Source organism: Poeciliopsis prolifica, unplaced genomic scaffold, assembly GCF_027474105.1.
Source record: "Poeciliopsis prolifica strain line A6 unplaced genomic scaffold, Auburn_PproV2 SCAFFOLD001, whole genome shotgun sequence".
In the NCBI taxonomy this organism is placed as follows: Eukaryota; Metazoa; Chordata; class Actinopteri; order Cyprinodontiformes; family Poeciliidae; genus Poeciliopsis; species Poeciliopsis prolifica.
In genome coordinates this window covers 12,208,568-12,229,056 of record NW_026562376.1, presented here as the reverse complement: position 1 = coordinate 12,229,056, position 20,489 = coordinate 12,208,568, and the positions used below count along the sequence as shown (strand labels likewise).

Below are 20,489 nucleotides of genomic sequence, written 5' to 3'. Positions count from 1 at the left end.
CACCAAATAATATCACAATTGGCTGCTTTGGAGATTTCATATGCCAAGATGACTTTAGCAAAATTAGGAAAGAGTCCAGATCTGGAGCATCTTACAGCTAAATATGTGCTGGCTTGTGATCCTCCTGCATCATTTTATGGAGCGTCTTCAACCCCAGCTGCTGCTTTGCGAGAGAGGAGTCAAGCAGAGGTAACAGTGAGAGCAAAATACAGTTTGATTAGGATCATTTTGACAACTTCTTATTTTTTTACACATTCGAGTCTCTGAAGCTTTTTTTATTTAGACTGTCTGAAAGTCTGTAAATGAGATTTTGCCTCTGCAATATTAAATAATTGAGATTACTGATTCCTAAGAACAATACATAAAGTTCTTCAAAACATTTAGTTGTATTGATCAAGAGAAATAAACTCCTGTAAAATTAATAGATTGTTGTTTTTTTGTCTGTGCAGCTTTGCTGAGAGAATTTATCAAATGCATTGTGACTGCTTGGGCTTTATTAATCTTGTCATGTTGTAGTGGCTGTTTAAAGATACAGAATATTAAATGTAAAACAAGCTGGATAGCTGCAGTGGGAGTTAAAGTATCTTTGTTGTTGTCAGGAAAGCAGTTTCAGTCCCACAAGGAGAAACCATCTTTATGATAATCGCACTCGGTTCCTCTGCTCTCTGGAAAAAGTCTCCAAAACACAATTTCAATGCTTTCCAGACCCAAACCCTTTTAATGTGTCTAATTGTTGCTAATTGTTCCTTCATCCCTTCCTCTGGTTTTTGTAGATTTTTTAATTTAAACTGTGACCCTAACAGAAGCATTCAGAGTAAATAAATTAACAGAGAAGTTTCCTAGAAATGCGTGAAAGTGTGGAATCTGGACATGAACAATGTATAGGAACCTTCCCGCAGTAGTTATGAGGAAATGTTTTGAGCCTAAATCCCCTGCAGAGCTCACAAAGACAGACTTCCGAGAGTTGTGCAGGAACTTGGCCGACTGGACTCATGCAACATTGATCTTTTGTTTCTGCGTTCAGGTCCATCATGGTGTGATGCTGGGTTGGGAATATTTGAAACGAGACAAGAACACAAAGTGATGAGCTGCTCTTGCACAGAATGGTCTTTAAGATATTCTGCACATTGAACAACAATCTAAGCATAAAACAAAGATGAGACTTTGATCGTTCTTTGGAAATATTTCAAGGGAAAACAGGTTTTCACTGCATAGAAGCTTAAAGGAAATATTCTGACCATTCTTTTCTGTTTCCTCCAAAGAAACTTAAACTCATCGACTTTATTTGTTTGGCATGTGCACTCGCACCGATTCTACAAAAGATGCTCTGGTCAAAGGTCAGAATTTGACTTGGTGATTTCCTTAATCTGCTGATAACATTCAGCCTCTGGCTATCTGACAAACACATTTTTAACCACACAGGGAGGAATCTGTGGAGCAATACACAAACTCCAGAGTTAAAACACCAAGAAGCAATCTCTTTTCTATAATTCGTGTTTTCCCACTGACTTTGGTTTCTCTGGGATTGACTGCCGGGAGAGAAGTTCATTTGCATTGTTTCTCAGATGGTATCAGAACAATACAGGGGTAAATTGTAGACTCTTGTTTGCATCACTCTTTTCATGGATTGTATTTAATTAGGGATAAAAGTAATCAGTCTAACATGCATCTCAGGTTTAATTAATTAATGTGTGACTGGAATTATTATTTAGACTTTGAGAAGCCATCAAAGACATGAGCGCTCAGCGATACTAACACCTGATGTAAGAGCTGGTTCGCTTATTTTACGGCAGAGTTATTAAAGCGCCAAACTTCTGCACAGCAGAGCAAACCCAACATGAACCAAACACTCTGTACTCCGGCTGCATTAGAGCTAATTAAAATGATGAGATGAGAACAAATGATTCTAATGTTTCCTGCAGAAGCAGAAAATGCAGCAGTGTGTGCAGCTGCATGGTTACATGTAGACGTGAGCAACACAGAGCTAATGTCATGCTGCCTGAGCATCTTCTAATTAGCAGAGCCGGTGTCTGCCCCCTGGTGGTGGGTTAAGGAATGCAGTGTTATTTCACAGTCAAATTTATAATTCCCAAAGATAAGAAAAAGCAAATTAATATCAGATTTTTAAAGATATTTCATTTTCTTGCAGACTTGTTTTGAGGTTTCAGTCTGTGTATACATATGTGCATTTATTGGTTCATAAATTATAGTTAATATTAAATCGTTTATACTTAACGCTGTGATGAATCCTAAAGAGAAATTTTATCCAGGTTTCTCCAAGTTCTTGGAGTCTTGATTCATTCATCCCATATTAAAGTCTAATAGTCTAGAATATGTTTAGATTATTTATGTCTTATATCACTATATCTTGTTATATAGTGTGCGTTGTTGTAAACGCCATAGACTTACATTTCAGAGCCAACACAGATTATTTTTAATCGACTTAGGTTTTTAGTTCTAACTTAAGCAAATAAGTATGTTGTTAAACTATTTCGCTAATTTACTGAAGTTACTCATGTAAATCTTAAAGGGCATATATCATAATTCATTTTCTGATGTGTTCAGGTTAGTTTGATTAGTTTTCATGACTGAAATCCAGAAATATTTGAAATAAAAACTTCATCATTCAAGAACAAAACTGAGCACAAAGCAGCCAGAGATGCAGCTGAAAGCTGATGCGGTTGTAATTGTTGCAGCAAAGTAAATCATAAGAAACTTAACAAAAGTAATGATGGCAATGTCTCCATCTCTACTTTGAATTCGTCAAGTAAAGATTTTTATTTTTCACATGGAGACTTAAGAAACCTGCACTCTGTGGAGAGTCGAGCCTGAAACGAAAGGAACTTCTTTACAACCATTCATGTTTCTGCTGGAGTTTATCTGCTGATCACTATTTAGTGACAAACAAAAAAACGATGACATCCTGAAACTTCACAGTGTTGCTGTTTTGCGTTTTAGAACAGAGACCCTCTGTTGATCTTCTTCATGTGTGGCTGGGTGTTTCTGTGTGACTGCCTCGCCGTAGCGCGGGCGCTCTGCCAGCGTTCTGCTGAGCTCTGGTCATGTTTGCAGCTCCGTCCCCTGACATCCCAGACCAAATACGAGCCAACCACATATCTGAAGCGATTTGCACCACCAGTCAGGATGCGTTTGAAGACAGAGTGAAAGGAGAAAGTGCCGAGCTGCTGAGCCAATCGGAGCGAACCTGAAGTTCATCCAGAACCCAGCGGGCGAGTCTGTGAGGCCCAGCCTGCCAGACGGCTTGACCGCTGACTTGTGAGGGAAGCCACACGATGGCTCTCTGGAAGTCATTCATTTGTAATTCATCAGCATTCGCGTGAGCGTGCCACACACCCCGCACATATGCTGGTGAATTGTATTTGCATTTAAATTAAGCTGACATGCAACTGTGAGGACAATGTTCCTCTTTAATCTGAACGGACAATTAACTCGTGGCCGATAGTCATTTTGTTCGTTGAATCGTTAAGGAAAGTTTCCTGAGAATGAGTTATTAGAATTCCTTAAAGCCTCCTGAAGGCCAGTATTCCCTGCTGAACGCAGTTATCGTTCCCAGCTGCCCGCCGAGCTCCAGCGTCACCGAATCACTTCAGCACCACGGATAGCGCTCTCTGAACTCACGTTCATCTGCACAACTCATAGAAAACCTTGCTCGTCTTCTTTCTCCTTCCCTTTAATGTTTGTAACAAAAATTTGGCTTCTGACTAATTTCTGTCAGAACAGGCAAAAGATTTGATTATTCACCTTTTTCAATAGTCGTTTGTATTTATTTTGTGCATTTATTTCAAACAAGAGGTCAAGCAAACAGTAGGAAAGAGAAAAACATGTAAATTCATAACCAAGAATAAAATCATTTGTTTACTACTCTTCTTTTTGAAAAGGATGAAATGCAAGACTTAGTGACTCGATAATTATCAAAAATGTGTCATTAAAACCATGTTATAATATTCATGTGCCTGTTCAGTGCTAAAGAGCCAACAGTAAATTGTGACGTAGATGAGATGGATACAAACTAACTCTCACGAGACAAGAAAATCTAGGAGACACTGATTCATCGATTGCATTCCCTTTTCTGTAAACTTTTGATTTCTCTGACAAAACAATGATAGTAGAAACCTGCAGCTGGTTAATGAATTTCACAAAATACAAAAATCTAAGCTGAAATGACTTGTTTGTTTCAATCTGGCTTTAGCATCACGTTAGCATAAATAAAACATTGATCTTGCTGTGTTTTCCAAAAGTAGCAAAATTTCCAAAACCTGGATGTTTTTGTCACATTTGATGCTCTAATTTGTTTGATTGTCTTGATATCTCCTAAAAGTCTAACTCTGTCTTGTCTTTTCTCTGCCAGAACAAACAGCAGACATGTCTCAACATGCCAGAGAAAATGTGATTCCTTTTAAAAGTCTCTGTGCTTTAATGTAAAGCACCTGATAGAATAATAGCTGACATTTATTCTGCTTCACTTAGTAATAACCTTCACCCCAGCAGCGGCGTTGTCAGTACAGCCTGTTAGCACCAGGTTGCTTCGTTATTTGGTTGGAATAGTGACGGATTATTGGGTGTTCGACTGGATCCTCATCAGCTGATTTCTCTGTTCATCAGAACAATCTCACCTAAATGACGATCAGATCTAGATAAGTAGTGCAATGACATTGATATTCAAATGTAAACTGAGCTGCTGTCATCATTGCTCAAGCTTTTACATCATCATATTGACTTTCTGCTGCTGCTTCGCTATTTCAGGCTCTTAACACCTTAAATTAGACGTGTTGATGAACATCCTGGAACAAGACAATCCATTATGCTAATTATTTTGGGCTCACAAGACGAGACAAGGTTTCATGAATAATTTTGTGAAAAGAAGAATCCATATTTTTTGTTTTCACTAACAGAGTAAAAGCCTAATTGTAGAATAATTCAGGGAAGGTTTGACTTGCATGTATTACACCGTTTGAGAATGACTCACTTTCAGGTGGTTCTGAAAATGCCGTTTTGTGTTTTCACAAAAGCAATAAATTTTTCAAACGTCTTAAAATGTGATTTAGAGAATCTTTGTTTGGTAAAAAACTATTCAAGTGTTCTACATTTTTTACTAGCGATGATCAAAAACATCAAACTGGGATGTTTGAAAGGACATTTTAATTTTGCACTCTTTGGAAACATTGAAGAAATGATACTCTTGGCGTCATCAGTGTACCTGTTTTTTTTCTAAAATTATGCTCCAATATAAATTTATCAAAGTAGGCAATCTATGAGTACCTAAACTTTACTGAGCAGCTTCTCTGTTTTTGTCTTCTGAGCAGCTGTTTTACGCAGGTGATGCAGGAAACTTGAAATTACTTATCAGGACTTGAAAAGTAATTTCAATAGAACTGAGTGAATGAGGTTTTTGGGTCAAGTTGAGGTTATTTATGAACCAAATTTAAAATGAGACAAGGTGACAGTCCAAGACACATATGGCCACAAATAACATTTATTTATTAGAGCTTAATCTTTATATCCGTATTAATAAAATCTGTCCAATCCAGCTCGGTTCTCAACCTTCTTATTCCTTCTCATTTGTGCAGATCAAACGATGTTCTGCAGTTCACAAAACACAAGTAAAACACATTTGAAGAAAAGAAATCCTTAAAATGAATCAGGAATCCTGATGAGTTTGCTTTGTGTGCTTTTATATTTTAATTAGATAACAATTTACAAGAAAATAGCAAAACAAACTGACAATGGCCTTTTGTTCTGTAGGTGACAAGTTATTTCTCAAGTGATTGGCTGATTTTACAGGATGAAGCTGGAATGTAGCGTCAGTGCAAGCAGATGTAGTCGGAGAGTCCTTCCAGAAATATATTCCTCTTAGTGCTCCCTGACATTTCTCGTGAAATGTCATAAACTTAATAAATATTAACTACTTGAATTCTCCGAGGAATTTTATACAGGCACCCATCTCAGCTACAGGATTCATGCAGGAGTGGAGCTGTAGGGGGAAGTTTATGTATTTCAGTCCATGTGAGTGGAGTTTCAGATGCAGTGGGATCTTTTACAAGGCAGCTGCTGCACATCTAAATGTATGTATTTGGGGCTTAGCAGCACAAATGGACTGTATCCCTTAGATTCAGAGTCACAAGGGAGCTGTGTTCATGGGTGTGTTGTTGTGATATAGCTCTTTCTGCTTCTTTCATCCAGATGAAAAGCGACTTGCTGAGAAAAGTGTGTGTGCTTATGGTTGGGAGTGTGTGCTTCGGGCCTACAGCTAATGATGTAAAAATGTTGAAAACAAATGCAACTGCAAAAATTGTTTAGGGGAAGCGACACAAATTCAAAATCATCACTGAGGTATTTTGTTACTTTCCAAAAAAATGGGTTTTGCTTGTTTATCACTCTCTTATCTACTTATTTATACGTATATTTTGTTTTGTAACTTTGGAACAAATCGTGTCTGTTTATTTTCTGTAAGCAGTTTTTTTTTCTTTTTTTTCCCCCACAGGTCACATCGCCCCATGGAAGGCGTCCAAACAAGTACGTTTCCACTACTAACTAACTAAATACTACTAATAATGACAATTAAAAACATAATCACAACAGTTCAAAGAAGAAAAGATAGAAAGAAAGCAAATGTACAAAAGACTGATAAGAAAAAAAATCAATAAAAATAAGACTAAATACAATAATTACACATTTTGTGCCAAATTTTTAAGTATGAATAGATTAATTATATTCTGAAGCCTATTCCAAAGACCTAGAGTAAAGCAATCAGTTTTAGCTAACTCTGTTTATGTAGGCTAAAGCAAAGCCTTTTTATATTAGTGTTACGCAAATGCCAATTAATAAGAAACTTACAAATACACGTCATTTAGGTCTAAAAGAAGAATATTTATAAATGTCTGATCATCTGTACATCTACCATCACCCACAGAGTCATTTTTACGGCTCTGTATAATACAATCACTGAAGCAAAACATTTAAATAAATTTAGTTCACATAATTAGCATGTCAGAGGTCAGGGGATTATTTTCCTGCTTTGTTTTGCATGTTTCCTCATGTTCCCTGCTGTTTTTGAATGAATTTAGCCTTGTAGTTATTTTAATTTCCCTGTGATTAGTTTTCATTTGATACACTTGTTGAAATACTAACAACACAAAAAATCTGTGGTATCACTTTTTAATGTGTCTTTGGAATAAAAATATGAATAAATGAACAATAGCAACCTGTGCACATTTAAAAAAAAGAAAAAAATTCTAATCAACTATAGCATTGTTCTTCTGAACTCCCAAATGTCTTTCATCAGTGAAGTTTCACATTTTTTGAAGATCTTTTAAAATTAAACTCTTTGAAAGTCAGTCCTTGCATTACAGTGTGCAACCTGTTATTAAAATAATGAAAGTAAAGGACAAAAGAAACTAATTGCAGCACATGAATTTTCTTTAGGAAATTTGAAAAAAGTAATTGAAAACCTGAAAAATGAATGATCCTCTAGCTGACAGGTCACTTTATTTCAAAATTTCAACCAAGAATTAGTCAGGAATCAACTTGCTGACACTAAAATACTACGCATTTAAAATTAAAATAAGTTCCACTTAAAAGAGGAGCAATTTAGCTTTATGAAATACGTCTGATTACAAAAAGTGCTACTTAGATTAGTTTGATGCTAAGTTGTCTTTTTTTGTGCAGAAATAACACTTGATTATATTTAGCTGGAGTGACTCCCAAAAATAATTATCTCACGAAAAACAAAATCTGGCTAATTAAAAAGCATAACAGCAAAGTGAAGATGACCTAAAAATACAGCTGTGTATTATAGCTTAGTGAAATGAAATGTTTCCTGTTTTGTGTTTTATTATTATTGCTATTCAACCAGTGGGACCCTCAGGGCAGCCCTCAGACAAACCTATCCGGCCCGGTTCTGCCGCCTGGCACGCCCTTTCCAAACCAACCACATCACCGCACATCTGTACCCGACTCCACAGAGGGGTTTGACCTGAACAAACCCGACCCTTACGACCTTTATGAGAAATCGAGGGCCATCTATGAGAGCAGACGTAAGTGCAGGAAGCCACAACCTCCAAAGTTTAGACATGCTATGTTATAAAACTAAAAATGTCTTCCTTTGAGTAAACACTTTACAACTATTAAAAAACCCCCGTCATGTCATAGTTCTTACCTCACCCTTTGACCCCGTCGCATCAGACATGCAGGACAATCCTCCACTTAAGGCCAGAAATTATATTACAGATTGGACTTTTTTACCCCACATGTCCCTTACTATGTAAACTAACATGGTGAAAGTGAATTCCTGCTTATCCCAGTTAAAAATCACCATCCACCTTCAATCCCATTTAGTCATGTAAACACATTCATATACTTCTTTTTTTCACAGTTCAGCCTTTGTTATGTGAAAGGCAATGCCCTTTTTTGCTCTTTGTATGCACTTTCAAAAATATTTTGCTCAAGGGAAAAGCCTTTGTTTTGGTATATTTTAGGAAGTGTTGCATCACATTTCAACACGTCTTATTGGCTTATTTACTAATAGGTTTGGAGTCACTTTCTTGTATGAATTTAAGAATTTGTTTTACTTTAAGGAACACTTAAAAAAAACTCTATTACACCTGAAATTCATTTGTGTTGCTATCAGTCTATTATTTTTTGTTATTAGAAGCTGCCTCTGTCTCCTAAAGCCAACATGGCAACATGAGCTTTTTCAAATGGCCTGTGTGTTAACTTTAGGTCCTGAGTACGAGGAGGTGGAGGTGCATCTGCTGAGGGAGAAAACGGGCTTCGGCTTTCGCATCCTGGGGGGAGACGAGGCCGTGCAGGCTGTGAGTCCGGACGCCCGTGACAAGGCTCGTATGGGACGGGCTGGACCAACACTTATTTAACCTCATCCACACTCCCCCTACATCCATCTACTGCTACACCACACACTCTATCAGCGACATCCAGAACCTTGCAAATATAATCACACCTTTTATACTTCGCCACATTTTGTCCTGTTATGACTACAGACTCAAATGTATTTTGTTGGGATTTTATCTGGTCATCCGGACCAGTAATGAAGGCGTGGCAGACAGAGGAGAACATTTAATCAGAGGAGCAATTGAGAGGCTCACGGTAGCTCAAGAGGAGCTGCAGAGATCCACAGCTCAGGTGGAAGAATTTTGTTGACAAATATGAACAACTTGAGAACATTGGCAACGAGTGGCATTAGACCAAATGTTTTGGAAAGTGGGAGTATCATGCTGTTGGTATGCTTTATTCCAAAAGAGACAGATTATGGGAATATCAATAAAAATAAATACTGGGATATCAAACAATGTTTGAATCAAAGCTTGTATTCAATAGAATGGCCAGTCAATGTCTGGACATAAATCTAACTGAGTCTATGTCTAGATTTGGATGTTCACAGATTCACTCCCATCTAATCTGACTGGATTATTTTGGAAAAGAGGAAGAGGAGAAGATGACTCTGGATGCGATAAGCTGATGGAGGCAAAACCCAAAAAACCAGCAGCTGTAACTGCAGCAAAGAGTGATTCTGCAAAGTCTGGACTCTGGAGGGCTGAAAGCAAATATGCTCTAGACTTTTCAGATTTTTTTATTGGTTGCTTTGTGTTGATCTATCACCTATAATCCCTATAAGATACATTAAGTTTGTGGCAAAATGTGAAGAAGTTTCAGGAGGATGAATATTTTGACAAGGAGATGCATCTTTTAGACATGCTGTAATTTACAACACTAACTCTCTAACCGCTCACTGCCTCCCATACTGAAGGTAACGCCTTGCTAATGAAACAGCATGACTGTGGCAAACTGAGAGAGTTTGGCTGCAGATTATTTGAAAGGTCAACCAGGGTCCTCCATTTTTGTGTCTCTGCACTGTTGCCTCCTGCTCGTCTTCTTCACCTTCATCTGCGCTGCTAATATTGATTGTCTTTGAACAGATTGTTATTGGCGCTATAATAGAGAACACTCCCGCTGAGCGCGACGGCCGACTTCGACCCGGGGACGAGCTAATTTCAGTGGATAAAAACGTGGTTGCTGGGAAACCGCACAAATACGTCATTGACTTGATGCACGCCGCTGCCCGCAACGGTCAAGTCAGCTTGACTGTGAGGAGGAGAGTGCAGATGCCTGGTGAGGACAGGTTTTATTTCTCCTACTTCTTTTTACTAAAATTGGAGGACAAGCTGCTCAGTTCATTGGCATCAGATTAAAAAATATGACTTGGACAAGACACTCATGCTGATGGGCTGCATTGAGGATCAGCATGTTCTTCTCTCACAAGCCTTTTCTGTGGAACGAGATCGAACATGTAGATTTGAAACCAGACGTAGGCCTGTCACAATAAATCAATTCATCGAATGATGAATCAATAATTTTCATTGGCTTGATCTAGAAGGAATTTAAAAAAAAAGTTTCTCAAGTTAAAACTTGCCATAAAATGTTTTGTGTATATTAGAACAGTACTGTTCTCTCGTGATAATACATAGTGTGTATTGAACATAGAAAATATCAGAAGGACAAAGCTTGTGTACCAACAGGAAGTCTCACTTTAACATCAACTTTAGATGTGTGTCTGTTATTATGTTAAAATATGTTTGTTCTTTCTTCGTTGAAGTTGCTTGTAACTTTCTCTTTTTATAAAAAGATACTAAAGTAAATGTAATTGCATAACTGTAACTAGTTACTACCCACCTCTTCAAATCATAAGAATATTGACTTTAATCTCAGAATTCTAACTGTGGATTAAAGTCAGAATATATTTTTTTTTTTTGGTGGTCCTAATCCTCTTCCGTCGAACTGAAACATTTTTATCATTTTATTTTCAGTCTGACTTTAAAGCATTGTTAACAGACAGATTGGTTTTACAGTTACAGTAGCTCTTTTCCTCTCGTTCCCAACAGGGGAGCCGTGCCCGGTGAACGGCCGGAGTCCCGGTTCTGTGTCGACGCAGCACAGCTCTCCGCACAGCGACGCAGCCTCCGCACCGGCCCCCGTGACAACAAGCGCTCCAGCTGCAACCTCAGCCCCGGAGGGGTCCGCTCTGCAGACCAGCGACGTGGTCATTCACCGCAAGGAGAACGAGGGCTTTGGCTTCGTCATCATCAGCTCCCTGAACAGACCGGAGAACACCACAGTCATCAGTGAGTTTATCGTCACGACCCACAAACACCAGGAATCGACTTCTGCTGCAATATAATGGGGGGATTATTCTGCCATATTTGGAGAGGACGTATTTTAAGTCTGAAAGCAGGATTACATGTCTCAATACTTTTACTTACATTTGTATTTTGAAAGCAGGACTTCATGTGTTTCTTCTCAAAACTTGAAATGTTATTTTGGATCTGATATTTTCAATTTTTAAACAACTATGCAAAAAAAAAAAAAACATTTCAAACCTCACATTTATTGGCAGCTTTGCATGATGTCAAACAACAGCTGGGTGTTTTAGCAAGAAGATATAATTATAACGAAGCTGGTTTCCACAACCTGGGGGGTTTGACTATAAAACAACCCTAAATATTAATGTTTAGCTTTTGACATCTCCATCCTCAAAACTGCTCACGGCTTTAACTTTGCTATTGTCTGTTTCTAGCTGTGCCTCACAAAATTGGACGCATCATTGAGGGAAGCCCTGCAGACAGATGCGGGAAGCTGAAGGTGGGGGACCGAATCCTGGCCGTGAATGGACAGTCCATCATCAGCATGCCTCACGCAGACATTGTCAAGCTCATCAAAGATGCTGGACTCACAGTCACGCTGCACATCATACCAGAAGAAAGTAAGACCAGATGTTATTCAATTATTAAGCTTCTGTAGACAATGTGTGTTACTTTATAGAAGTTTTCATACCTCTTGAACTTACAACAGTTTAGAGTAAAGCATTTCCTTTTGTTCAAATGGCCTAGTCAAATTCCTGATGCCCTCCATGTTTACAGCTGGTAGAGACTAAAAAAGTCTTGCAGCTGTAGTTTCAGTAACAGGTGATTCTATAAAGTATTGACCCAGGAGGTCTAATAAAGTGCAACGCAGTTTTTGCTTTGCAATTTTTGTGTTGAAATGTGAATAAAATGCACAGAATTTTGTGGTTGTAAAGTGCTAAAATGTGCAAAGTTTCAGGACAAATGCTATTGAAAGACCATTTATTGTATTAAATCAACAATTTTGTGGATTTTCTTTATTTAACATACTTTCTCCTCTTGAGTGTTCTTTCTATTTTCAGCCTGGCTTCTCTGCTTGGATGAAATTTAGTTTCAACCGTCTGTCCGTCCCAGGTTCCCAGTCTGGACCCAACTCAGAGAAACAGAGCCCCATGACCCAGAAACACAGCCCACAGACCCAGCCCAGTCCTGTAGCCCAGCCAAGCCAAGGAGGCGCCCAGTCAAGCCAAATGGCCGCTCAGTCTGGCCAAACGACGGCTCAGCAGCCGGGTCAAGCACCGGTCCATCCCGGCCAGACTGCAGCTCATACTAACCAAATGGTGGGTGGGCCTCCTGCACCAGCAGCCTCCCAGCCCGCACCAGCTGGAACCCAGCAGAGCCCGGTCACCCAGTCCTCTGGCCTTCCTCCGCAGCTCTACCTCCATGACGGCAGGTGAGCTGGGCTGAAGAGAAGCGTTCAGTATGTCAGTAAGTTCTTTGGTAATGGAAGAAAAGGATATGACATTTCCACAAGGAACAGAAACAGATTTTGTGCAGAGGAGAGAATTTCTTCTTCCTCTTGAATGCCATAAAGTTCACAGGGAAAAACGTGTGACTGCAGACAGTTTTCATCCCAGGCAGAGTCTTGGTCTCAGGCCGGCTGAGTTGCATAACACCACTTAGCGCCTGGTGTCAGTGAATAATTTACCATACGGTATCTGTTCTATAATTCAGGAGCTCTGCAATCAGGCCGTGTTACGTGTCAAAACTATGAAAGTGTGAGCTCTTGCTTTGATAGGTATGTAAGTCCCAGGCCAGGACTCACAGAGTAGCACTCCCAGAGCTGTGAATTTATACCAGTTTTATAAAAAAGAACTGGGAAATTCTTTAAAACTGGAATTCTTATTTCCGTCCTTTATCTCCATCTGCACGCACGCAGGAATTCTTACCCACCGTTTTCCTGGTATGTTAGTTATTTCTCTACTGATTAACCTCCAGTGGACTCCACTGAGGCTATTCTTAAAAACACCACTCTCCTCCTTGTGACACAAAGCGCAGTCATCATCTTGTTGCTCATTTCCCTTCATTTCAGGTCAGAGGTAAAAGCAAGGCAGGACGTCAAACCGGATTTTCGACACCCTCCATTCACCGACTATCGGCAACCTCCTGTGGACTATCGTCACCCTCCGGTCACTGATTACCGCCAGCCGCCGACGCTGGACTACCGACACCCGCCTGGCCTTCTGGACTTCAGGCAGCATCCTGCAGCAGCGCAGTTCCCTCTGGGAATCCCTGCTGACTTCAGACCACAGGTAGAGCAAGAACTCTCTGCCCCTGTTTCATAGACTTCAAATTTGTATGCAGGTTTGTAACGCAATGCAGATTAATCAATCAGGATTATTGCTTTTTGGAATAGTAATTATATGCAGTAGTTAATTGGAGCTCTCTTACTTGTTCTCCAGGACTATGATTATTTCACGGTGGAGCTGGAGAAAAGTGCAAAGGGTTTCGGCTTTAGCATTCGTGGGGGCAGAGAGTACAGCATGGACCTGTTTGTGCTGCGGCTTGCAGAGGACGGGCCTGCAATCCGCAACGGGAGGATGAGGGTGAGACAACGACTCAGATCGTAATCGTTGCAGATCTTCGCACAAGTATTCACACCCCTAGAACTGTCCCACATTTTGTCACTTTACAACAAACTTCCACAAGTTGTTATGGGATATTAGCTAAAAGACGATTTCAAAATGGTGCATAATTATTAAGTGTGAACAAAAACAAAAAAAAATGGTGCTAAAAATGTTTTTATTTCTGTTTATGAGAGTCAATACTTTGTTGAATCTTTTTTTGATGCTGCAATGGCAAAACCACAAAATCTTACCAAGTGTTTTAGGTCTACTTTTATTTTAGGTAAAATATCTTAGTACACTTGAAATAAAACAAAACTAACTAACTGATTCCTTAATATTTACTTTAAAAGCCCTAGTTTTACTAGTGGATTATTTCACTTATAAATGACATTTTTCCCATCTTATGAGTCAAACAATCTGCCAGTGGAAGTAGGACTTTTCTTTATCAATGCTAACAAATTATTGACTTAAAACAAGCTTCTACATATTGTTGAAAAGTTAGTTTTTCTTATTTCATGTGTACTCAGATAAAAGGTTAAACATCTCTTCAATCTCATCCCTGACCTGGGAATGTTTTTATAATATTTGGGTTTGTGGTGCTATGAACGTTGTGCCACCAAGTCACAGTCATACAGTCATGCCATAATTTTTACAGTTATCACAACAGTATTACAAAATATCATAATAACATTTAAGTCCATATCGTCCACCTCTAAACTCTATTATCTACATTATGAACATCTTTTGTGGTTGTAATCCAACAAAATGTGAGAAAGTCCAGTAATGTGAATAAACTTTCAAGGTACTGAATTAAGTGATATAAAACAGTTTTCTGAGTAACACAAAGGCTGATTATGTTAGAAAGCCAGACTTTCAGGCCCAACTAGAAGCTGACAGGACTGGACCTTCTCCCGTGTGTGTGTGTGTGTGTGTGTGTGTGTGTGTGTGTGTGTGTGTGTGTGTGTGTGTGTGTGTGTGTGTGTGTGTGTGTGGGTGTGTGTGTGTGTGTGTGGGTGTGGGTGTGTGTGTTGTAGGTGGGGGACCAAATCATAGAGATTAACGGAGACAGCACCCGGGACATGACTCACGCCCGCGCCATTGAACTCATAAAGGCGGGAGGCAGGCGGGTCAGGCTCCTGCTGAAGAGGGGCACCGGACAGGTCCCGGAATATGGTGGGTTCTCCTGGCACACACAGAATCCCCTAAACGGCTCCGTCTTTCCACCAGACCTCTCTGTCAACAGATGCATTTTTCACCATTCTTGCCAGGCTTTCTCTGTGTTTTGGTGATGAACTTCCAATCAAACGTTGATAACTTGCTACATTTTATTCTTGCTTTTCTCTTCTCTTGTCTGAAATTAAACTCATCCTCGTATATTTAACTATTTCTTATTTAACTGTGGGTACATCTGTAACATCCTTCATGTAGTGTAACCCATCTGCTGTGAGTAATGATTGGTTTAGGCTTTTACTTGCCTTCCCTCAGGAATGGTACCTTCCAACCTCTCCATGTGTATGAAAGGTGACACACTAAGCTCCCCCTATTTCTTCCTAATGGGCCACTCTAAGGACACGGTTCGTGGAAAACTGCATGTCTTAACATACACACTACTCTGTGTGCTTTCTGCATGCATGCATATGTGATCATTAATGCCTGGCTAACAAACCAGCCCAATAATTTCTGGCCAGAAGTTTACATACAATCATTACTGGTTTTGATACCGTATTAATAATGTCACACGTTTACTGAACTGTTCTTTTTCCAGGGTGGAATGATTGTTTAAAACTGAGTGCATTTGTTTTAATTTTCTCAAATCCCAGCCTTAAATAAATACTTCCATTAATGTCCTTTAGCAAATTGCACTTCACTCACAATTTTTTGCAGACATCAGCAGGCTTCTGGCTTAATACTGTCTGCATACTTGACCATTGTTCTTGGCAGAAATTGTGAAATTTATTTAAATTAGTTTGTTTTTCTGGCTTCAAACTGGCTCTTGAGCAGAGTCCATAAATTCTCAATTGGGCTGAGGTCAGCATTTTGATGTTGGATCACCGCAGTGACTCCAGTTTAACGTCAATGTAAAGTAAGCAGGTCGCAGCTAAAGAGGAAGCACCTGCTTCAAAATCACACCTGAAATCTGAAACTGGTCACAAAGACGAACTGAAAGCCCAGAGGAGGAAAGTTTTATTGTTAGACAAGAAAAATTCGACTGCAATGAACAGAACGATTGGAAGACGCGAGGCTCTCAAACCGAGGAACACTGTAACAGTCACCATGATGGTGGCAGCATCATCCAAGCAGCATTTCTCCAAGTTACTCCACAGCTGAATAGTTGAAATTTGTCCTGTTGGGAGTTTCACCAATGACCTCAAACACAACAAAGCTGGGTTTGTCATAGCTAAAGCAGGATGAGATTAAGCTCTGCCAAATATTCTCAGAAACAGAAAACAAAACAATTAAAGAAGGAGTTCTGTCAAGAAGAGGCCCCAGAATCATGCCAGAAAGAAAATGTTTGTGACTGAGGAGGAATTTGTGAAGCATATTTAACTCAACACAATGTGTGTGATTATCACCCAAAACGCTCTGATGAATGGATGTAAGCTTTCAACCAGAACTTTATCTGTGTGCAGAATGTTTTGATGAGACTGCAGAATGCTGAGGGTTGTGAAATATTTCACACAACCTGAAAGTGTGTAATATCTTCAAGCATGCAGCTTGTTCTTTTTTTTTCTCTAGTCTTGTATTTTCTCTCTGTTTGCATGTGCATGATGGCTGTAATGTACTCTCATGCAGGTCCTGTAAATTATTTTCTCTCTGCGACAGACTGTGCCAGCCCCTGGGATTCCCTTTCTACAGCCCACTTTGCCCTGCAGGAAGTGACCGTGGAACCACATCTGAATCCATTACTTCCCTCCCATCCAGCTTCATCCCCAGACTCCCCTCATCGGCTCCATCTAGAGGCCAAAGTGTGCATGGCAGACAAAGCTCCGCTGCTGACAGACCACTGCTCCATTAGAAGGCCAATAGGTGGCAGGTCCACTAAGCAGAAGTGCGTCAACGTGGGGCAGGGAACCCTTCAGGGGTCTGAAGAGGGGAACCCTGCGTCCGGCGAAAAGCCGCCTCGGGTTTTGTCTCACAAAGCGCTTATGGGAAGGTCCACTGACAGAAGAGAGAGGCAGAAGGAGAGCTGCTCGCCCTGTTGTGAGAGGAAGGGCCGGCAAAAACACGCAGCGGGCGGCGTTTCACCCTGGGACCCGTATGTGACAGTGAATCTGAACGGAGCGTCTCCGGGAGAAGGAGACGGACCTGTCGGCCTCCAGGAACGGCTGATGTCCAGGAATCTATTCCCCAGAGAAGAAGAGAAGGCCGGTGGCCACAGCGCGGTGTGCTGCCGTTCTAAGACCATCGAAGGTCCTCCAGCGAGGAGCGCAGCTGCCTCCCCGGGGCCCTGGAACATCCCTGGGCCCGACAAGCTGCCTGGCACCCTGAGGTCCTGGACCTCCACGGTGAGCAGGTAGAGAGGATCCTCACACTGTTTGGCTCTGTGTTCAGTTCTCATCACCAGGAAAGCATCTTCCTTCAATCTCACTGTCCTGATTTCTGCTCCACCCTGCGTATGAAGTCTGTTTTTACATGTATTTTTATTCATACAAGAAGATTATTACACCCTCTACCTTAAGGACTGGAGAAACTTTATAAAATATGATGAAGGACCCTCACATGTGAGCGCTGCTCAAATCTCATTTTAAAGTGTGGAGCTTCACACCTTTACCTGGCCGACTGAAGGTACACAGGGAGGGGAGTAAGTATTGAACACATCACCATTTTTCTTAGTACTTCTAACAGACTCAAATACAGAAAAAATAAACCAATACACATGAAAAAAGTAAGAGAAATCTGAGCAAAAAAGTGAAATGCACAGGGAATAAGTATTGAACCAAATTGTTAAAATTGTTCTGTGAATTTGGTCTCTTCTGACCAGATTTGCCACCAGTATTTTGTTTGTTTGTTCCAGTTGTCAACAAGTCTTGACATGCTTTTTCTTCAGCAGTGGAGTCTTGTGTAGTGAATATTCATAGAGAAAATATATGTTGAGGACATAAATGTTCTCATTTCTCCTAATTGTGGGTCTTTCTTAAGCTCTCTTTGGCCCTTTGCTCTTGGATAACTTCTCTGATTATTCTTTAAGCTCTTTGCAAAAGGAGCATTTGACTGACCTGGTTTAAGGTTAAATTACATTCTGGATTACTTTTCCAACTGACCGGAAAATTCAGAAGTCTGGTTTGTAACCAAAGCCGTCAAGTATATATTGCAACAATAACTGCCATGCATCTTGCACAACACCTTCAAAATATAAAACGTTTTAATGAATTAGTTTGTTCTGATAAGGAGAAGGATTTATTTTCTAAATACTGACAGATTATAGGTGTTTTGTGTATCTTTTCCTCATGTATTCAATACTTGTTCCCTGTATCATTCCAATTTATTACACTTAAAAACTAATTTATGCACTATTTGGTGTTAAATTCATTGTGTTAATGGATTATTTGAGCTGTTGGTGACTTCTGGTATCCAGGTTTTTATAATTGACCCATCAGAAATATTCATATACATACTGAGGATTTTTTTATGCTCAATACTTATTTTCCTTACTGTACATCAGCACAGAAAATCATCTTCTTGCTCTGTCTCTCTCTGAAGATGGGAGATTAAAATATTTTTGAGTGTTAGAGAGCTAGGAAGCTGGAGCTCTTGATTCATATGTTACATGGCTACAAATATATACTGTAAATGTAAAGAAGATGTGAAAATTATGTACATTTTGTATACTCAAAGCAAACCTGTGGGTGTTTTTGAGGCAGTGTTGTAGTTAGATACATTGTACAAATTAAGGATTAAAAAAAAAAAAAAGTATCCTGGGACAGTATTTTAGGAACACTGTTTCCATGGCCTTGTCCATATCGACATATCAAAGACTGACTCTGAACCGGGCCGCAAAGGGAGGCGGTGTTGGTGTGCATGGATTCCAGACACGTCAGTCTTTCTGAAGAGCTCTGTGGGAAAATCACCTCTGGAGGATGAATCGGATGTTTTTAATTCACCACTTTCAAAATGACTGAGAACATTTGGCTTAGTAAGAACTCATACGACTCCTCTCTCAGTTGCGTACTCAACCTGATCGCAGTTCAACCATGCAGTCATTGTGCAGAGTTATAAAGCTGTGTGTATTCATTTGACGCCCAACAGGAACACTTTGTCCAGTCTCCTATTTCTATGCCTTTTAACTGTGCTAAGTGTACCACATCACTGTGGGAGAGGGGAGGAGGAGGTCGACGGTTATGAGGTGAGGCGGAGTGCCTTACTCAAACTAATGCAGAGATTTGTTTTTTGGGAACTTGGTGAACCAGGCTGAGATGTGGAGCCTGTTTTTTTTTTTTTTTTGCTTCGGATGTTAACGCCAAGCAGTATCTATCTGGATGCACTCTACAGCTGTAAAGATCAGCCGTCTCAATTATTGCAATTGTCCCCCCCGAGTGATTCTGACGGGGAGAAAAATGTAGCCTGTAGCATCACGTCCCCTCCTTGAAGTAATGTGGAGCGGTTTATCAAGACGAGCCAAACATCAGAGTGGGTCATGGTTTCTGTTTCACTTTTGTTTTCTCTCGAAGGAAACATTAGGTTTGTATTAATGTCGCAGGCCCATGGTGAGCCCATAAACACAAACATATTTGTTTAATAACCAAACGTTGGGTTTGGTCGCGGTTGAGGCACGCCGCTCTTAAACTTAGACGCTCGAGGGAATGTCAGTTTTCTCCTGCAGCTCTCCAATTGGATGCCATTTAAATCTTCCTGCAAGATTATTAAAAATGAACCACTGGAGCTTTTGAGTACCGGAGGACAGCATGACGGCACGCCCACACCAGACCTGAAAACCGCTGGAAATGTGCTCTTTGTGAAGCTACCTGCATTCTGGGGTCACTAGTAAGATCTTTTACACCGAGGATCCCAGGGATTGATGTTAATCCACAGCCGAACCTGGTCTGGATGGTTCCACGCTGACAGAACTGTGGGGGTCTCTTTTGTGCATTAGCGAGGTCCCTGACAAACGCGTCACCAGGGAGTAGAAATGTGTTTTCTGTACGTATGTAGAAAAGCTCAGAGAACATGTCAACCAGCCCTCCGTTTCCATCCAGCCCCCCTCCCGCCCCTCTGCCTGCTGTGACTGGGTTTGTATGTCACACAAAACAAAAAAGAAAAACTGCTTATTAAATCTGTGAAGGATGGCAAGTTCATATTCCCCTTCCCCCCTTCGAGATCCAGTATAATTGTGTAGTGTTAATTGTGTAATATTCACCTTGTACAGCTGTATTCCTACAAATATGGTTTACTGTATCATTGATACTGTAGTTTCAAAGACGTGAACAACTATTTTTATGAAATGCGACAGTACTGATATATTACATTTTGCTAAAAAACGAAAAACTTGTTTACTGAAAGATATTCTGAAATACTGTCAAATAAACTCTTGACATGGTGTAAAACAGACTTTGTTGGAGACTCTTTTGTAATGTTTTATAGTCAGAAAATGTCCCAAGAGTTTACAAATGATTTGTTTTTTTAGCATTTATGCAAACAAAAAGTGAAAATCTTCTGTGATCACATATTTTTAACACCTTTACCGCTATAAGAAGGTTGAAAAAATTGGGGT

The 20,489-nt window shown here is 40.0% G+C and overlaps 1 protein-coding gene across 10 annotated transcripts in view; it reads left to right on the top strand.

Moving 5' to 3' along the window:
• magi2b (membrane associated guanylate kinase, WW and PDZ domain containing 2b) overlaps positions 1 to 20,324 on the top strand; it is a 94,649-nt gene extending 74,325 nt beyond the window's left edge. For 2 of the 10 annotated variants that reach the window (XM_055040329.1, XM_055040266.1), the window contains exons 12-23: positions 6,503 to 6,534; positions 7,874 to 8,054; positions 8,740 to 8,855; positions 9,954 to 10,146; positions 10,893 to 11,156; positions 11,609 to 11,794; positions 12,288 to 12,606; positions 13,093 to 13,116; positions 13,246 to 13,465; positions 13,616 to 13,759; positions 14,815 to 14,953; positions 16,604 to 20,324. In XM_055040329.1, coding sequence (XP_054896304.1) covers positions 6,503 to 6,534; positions 7,874 to 8,054; positions 8,740 to 8,855; positions 9,954 to 10,146; positions 10,893 to 11,156; positions 11,609 to 11,794; positions 12,288 to 12,606; positions 13,093 to 13,116; positions 13,246 to 13,465; positions 13,616 to 13,759; positions 14,815 to 14,953; positions 16,604 to 17,298 — 2,513 coding nt within the window. In that variant the 3' untranslated portion in view covers positions 17,299 to 20,324. Of the gene's footprint in view, positions 1 to 6,502; positions 6,535 to 7,873; positions 8,055 to 8,739; positions 8,856 to 9,953; positions 10,147 to 10,892; positions 11,157 to 11,608; positions 11,795 to 12,287; positions 12,607 to 13,092; positions 13,117 to 13,245; positions 13,466 to 13,615; positions 13,760 to 14,814; positions 14,954 to 15,265; positions 15,355 to 16,603 lie in introns of all 10 variants that reach the window. The other 8 variants (XM_055040337.1, XM_055040311.1, XM_055040300.1 and 5 more) reach the window with 8 other exon arrangements.
• Positions 20,325 to 20,489: the final 165 nt, after the last annotated feature.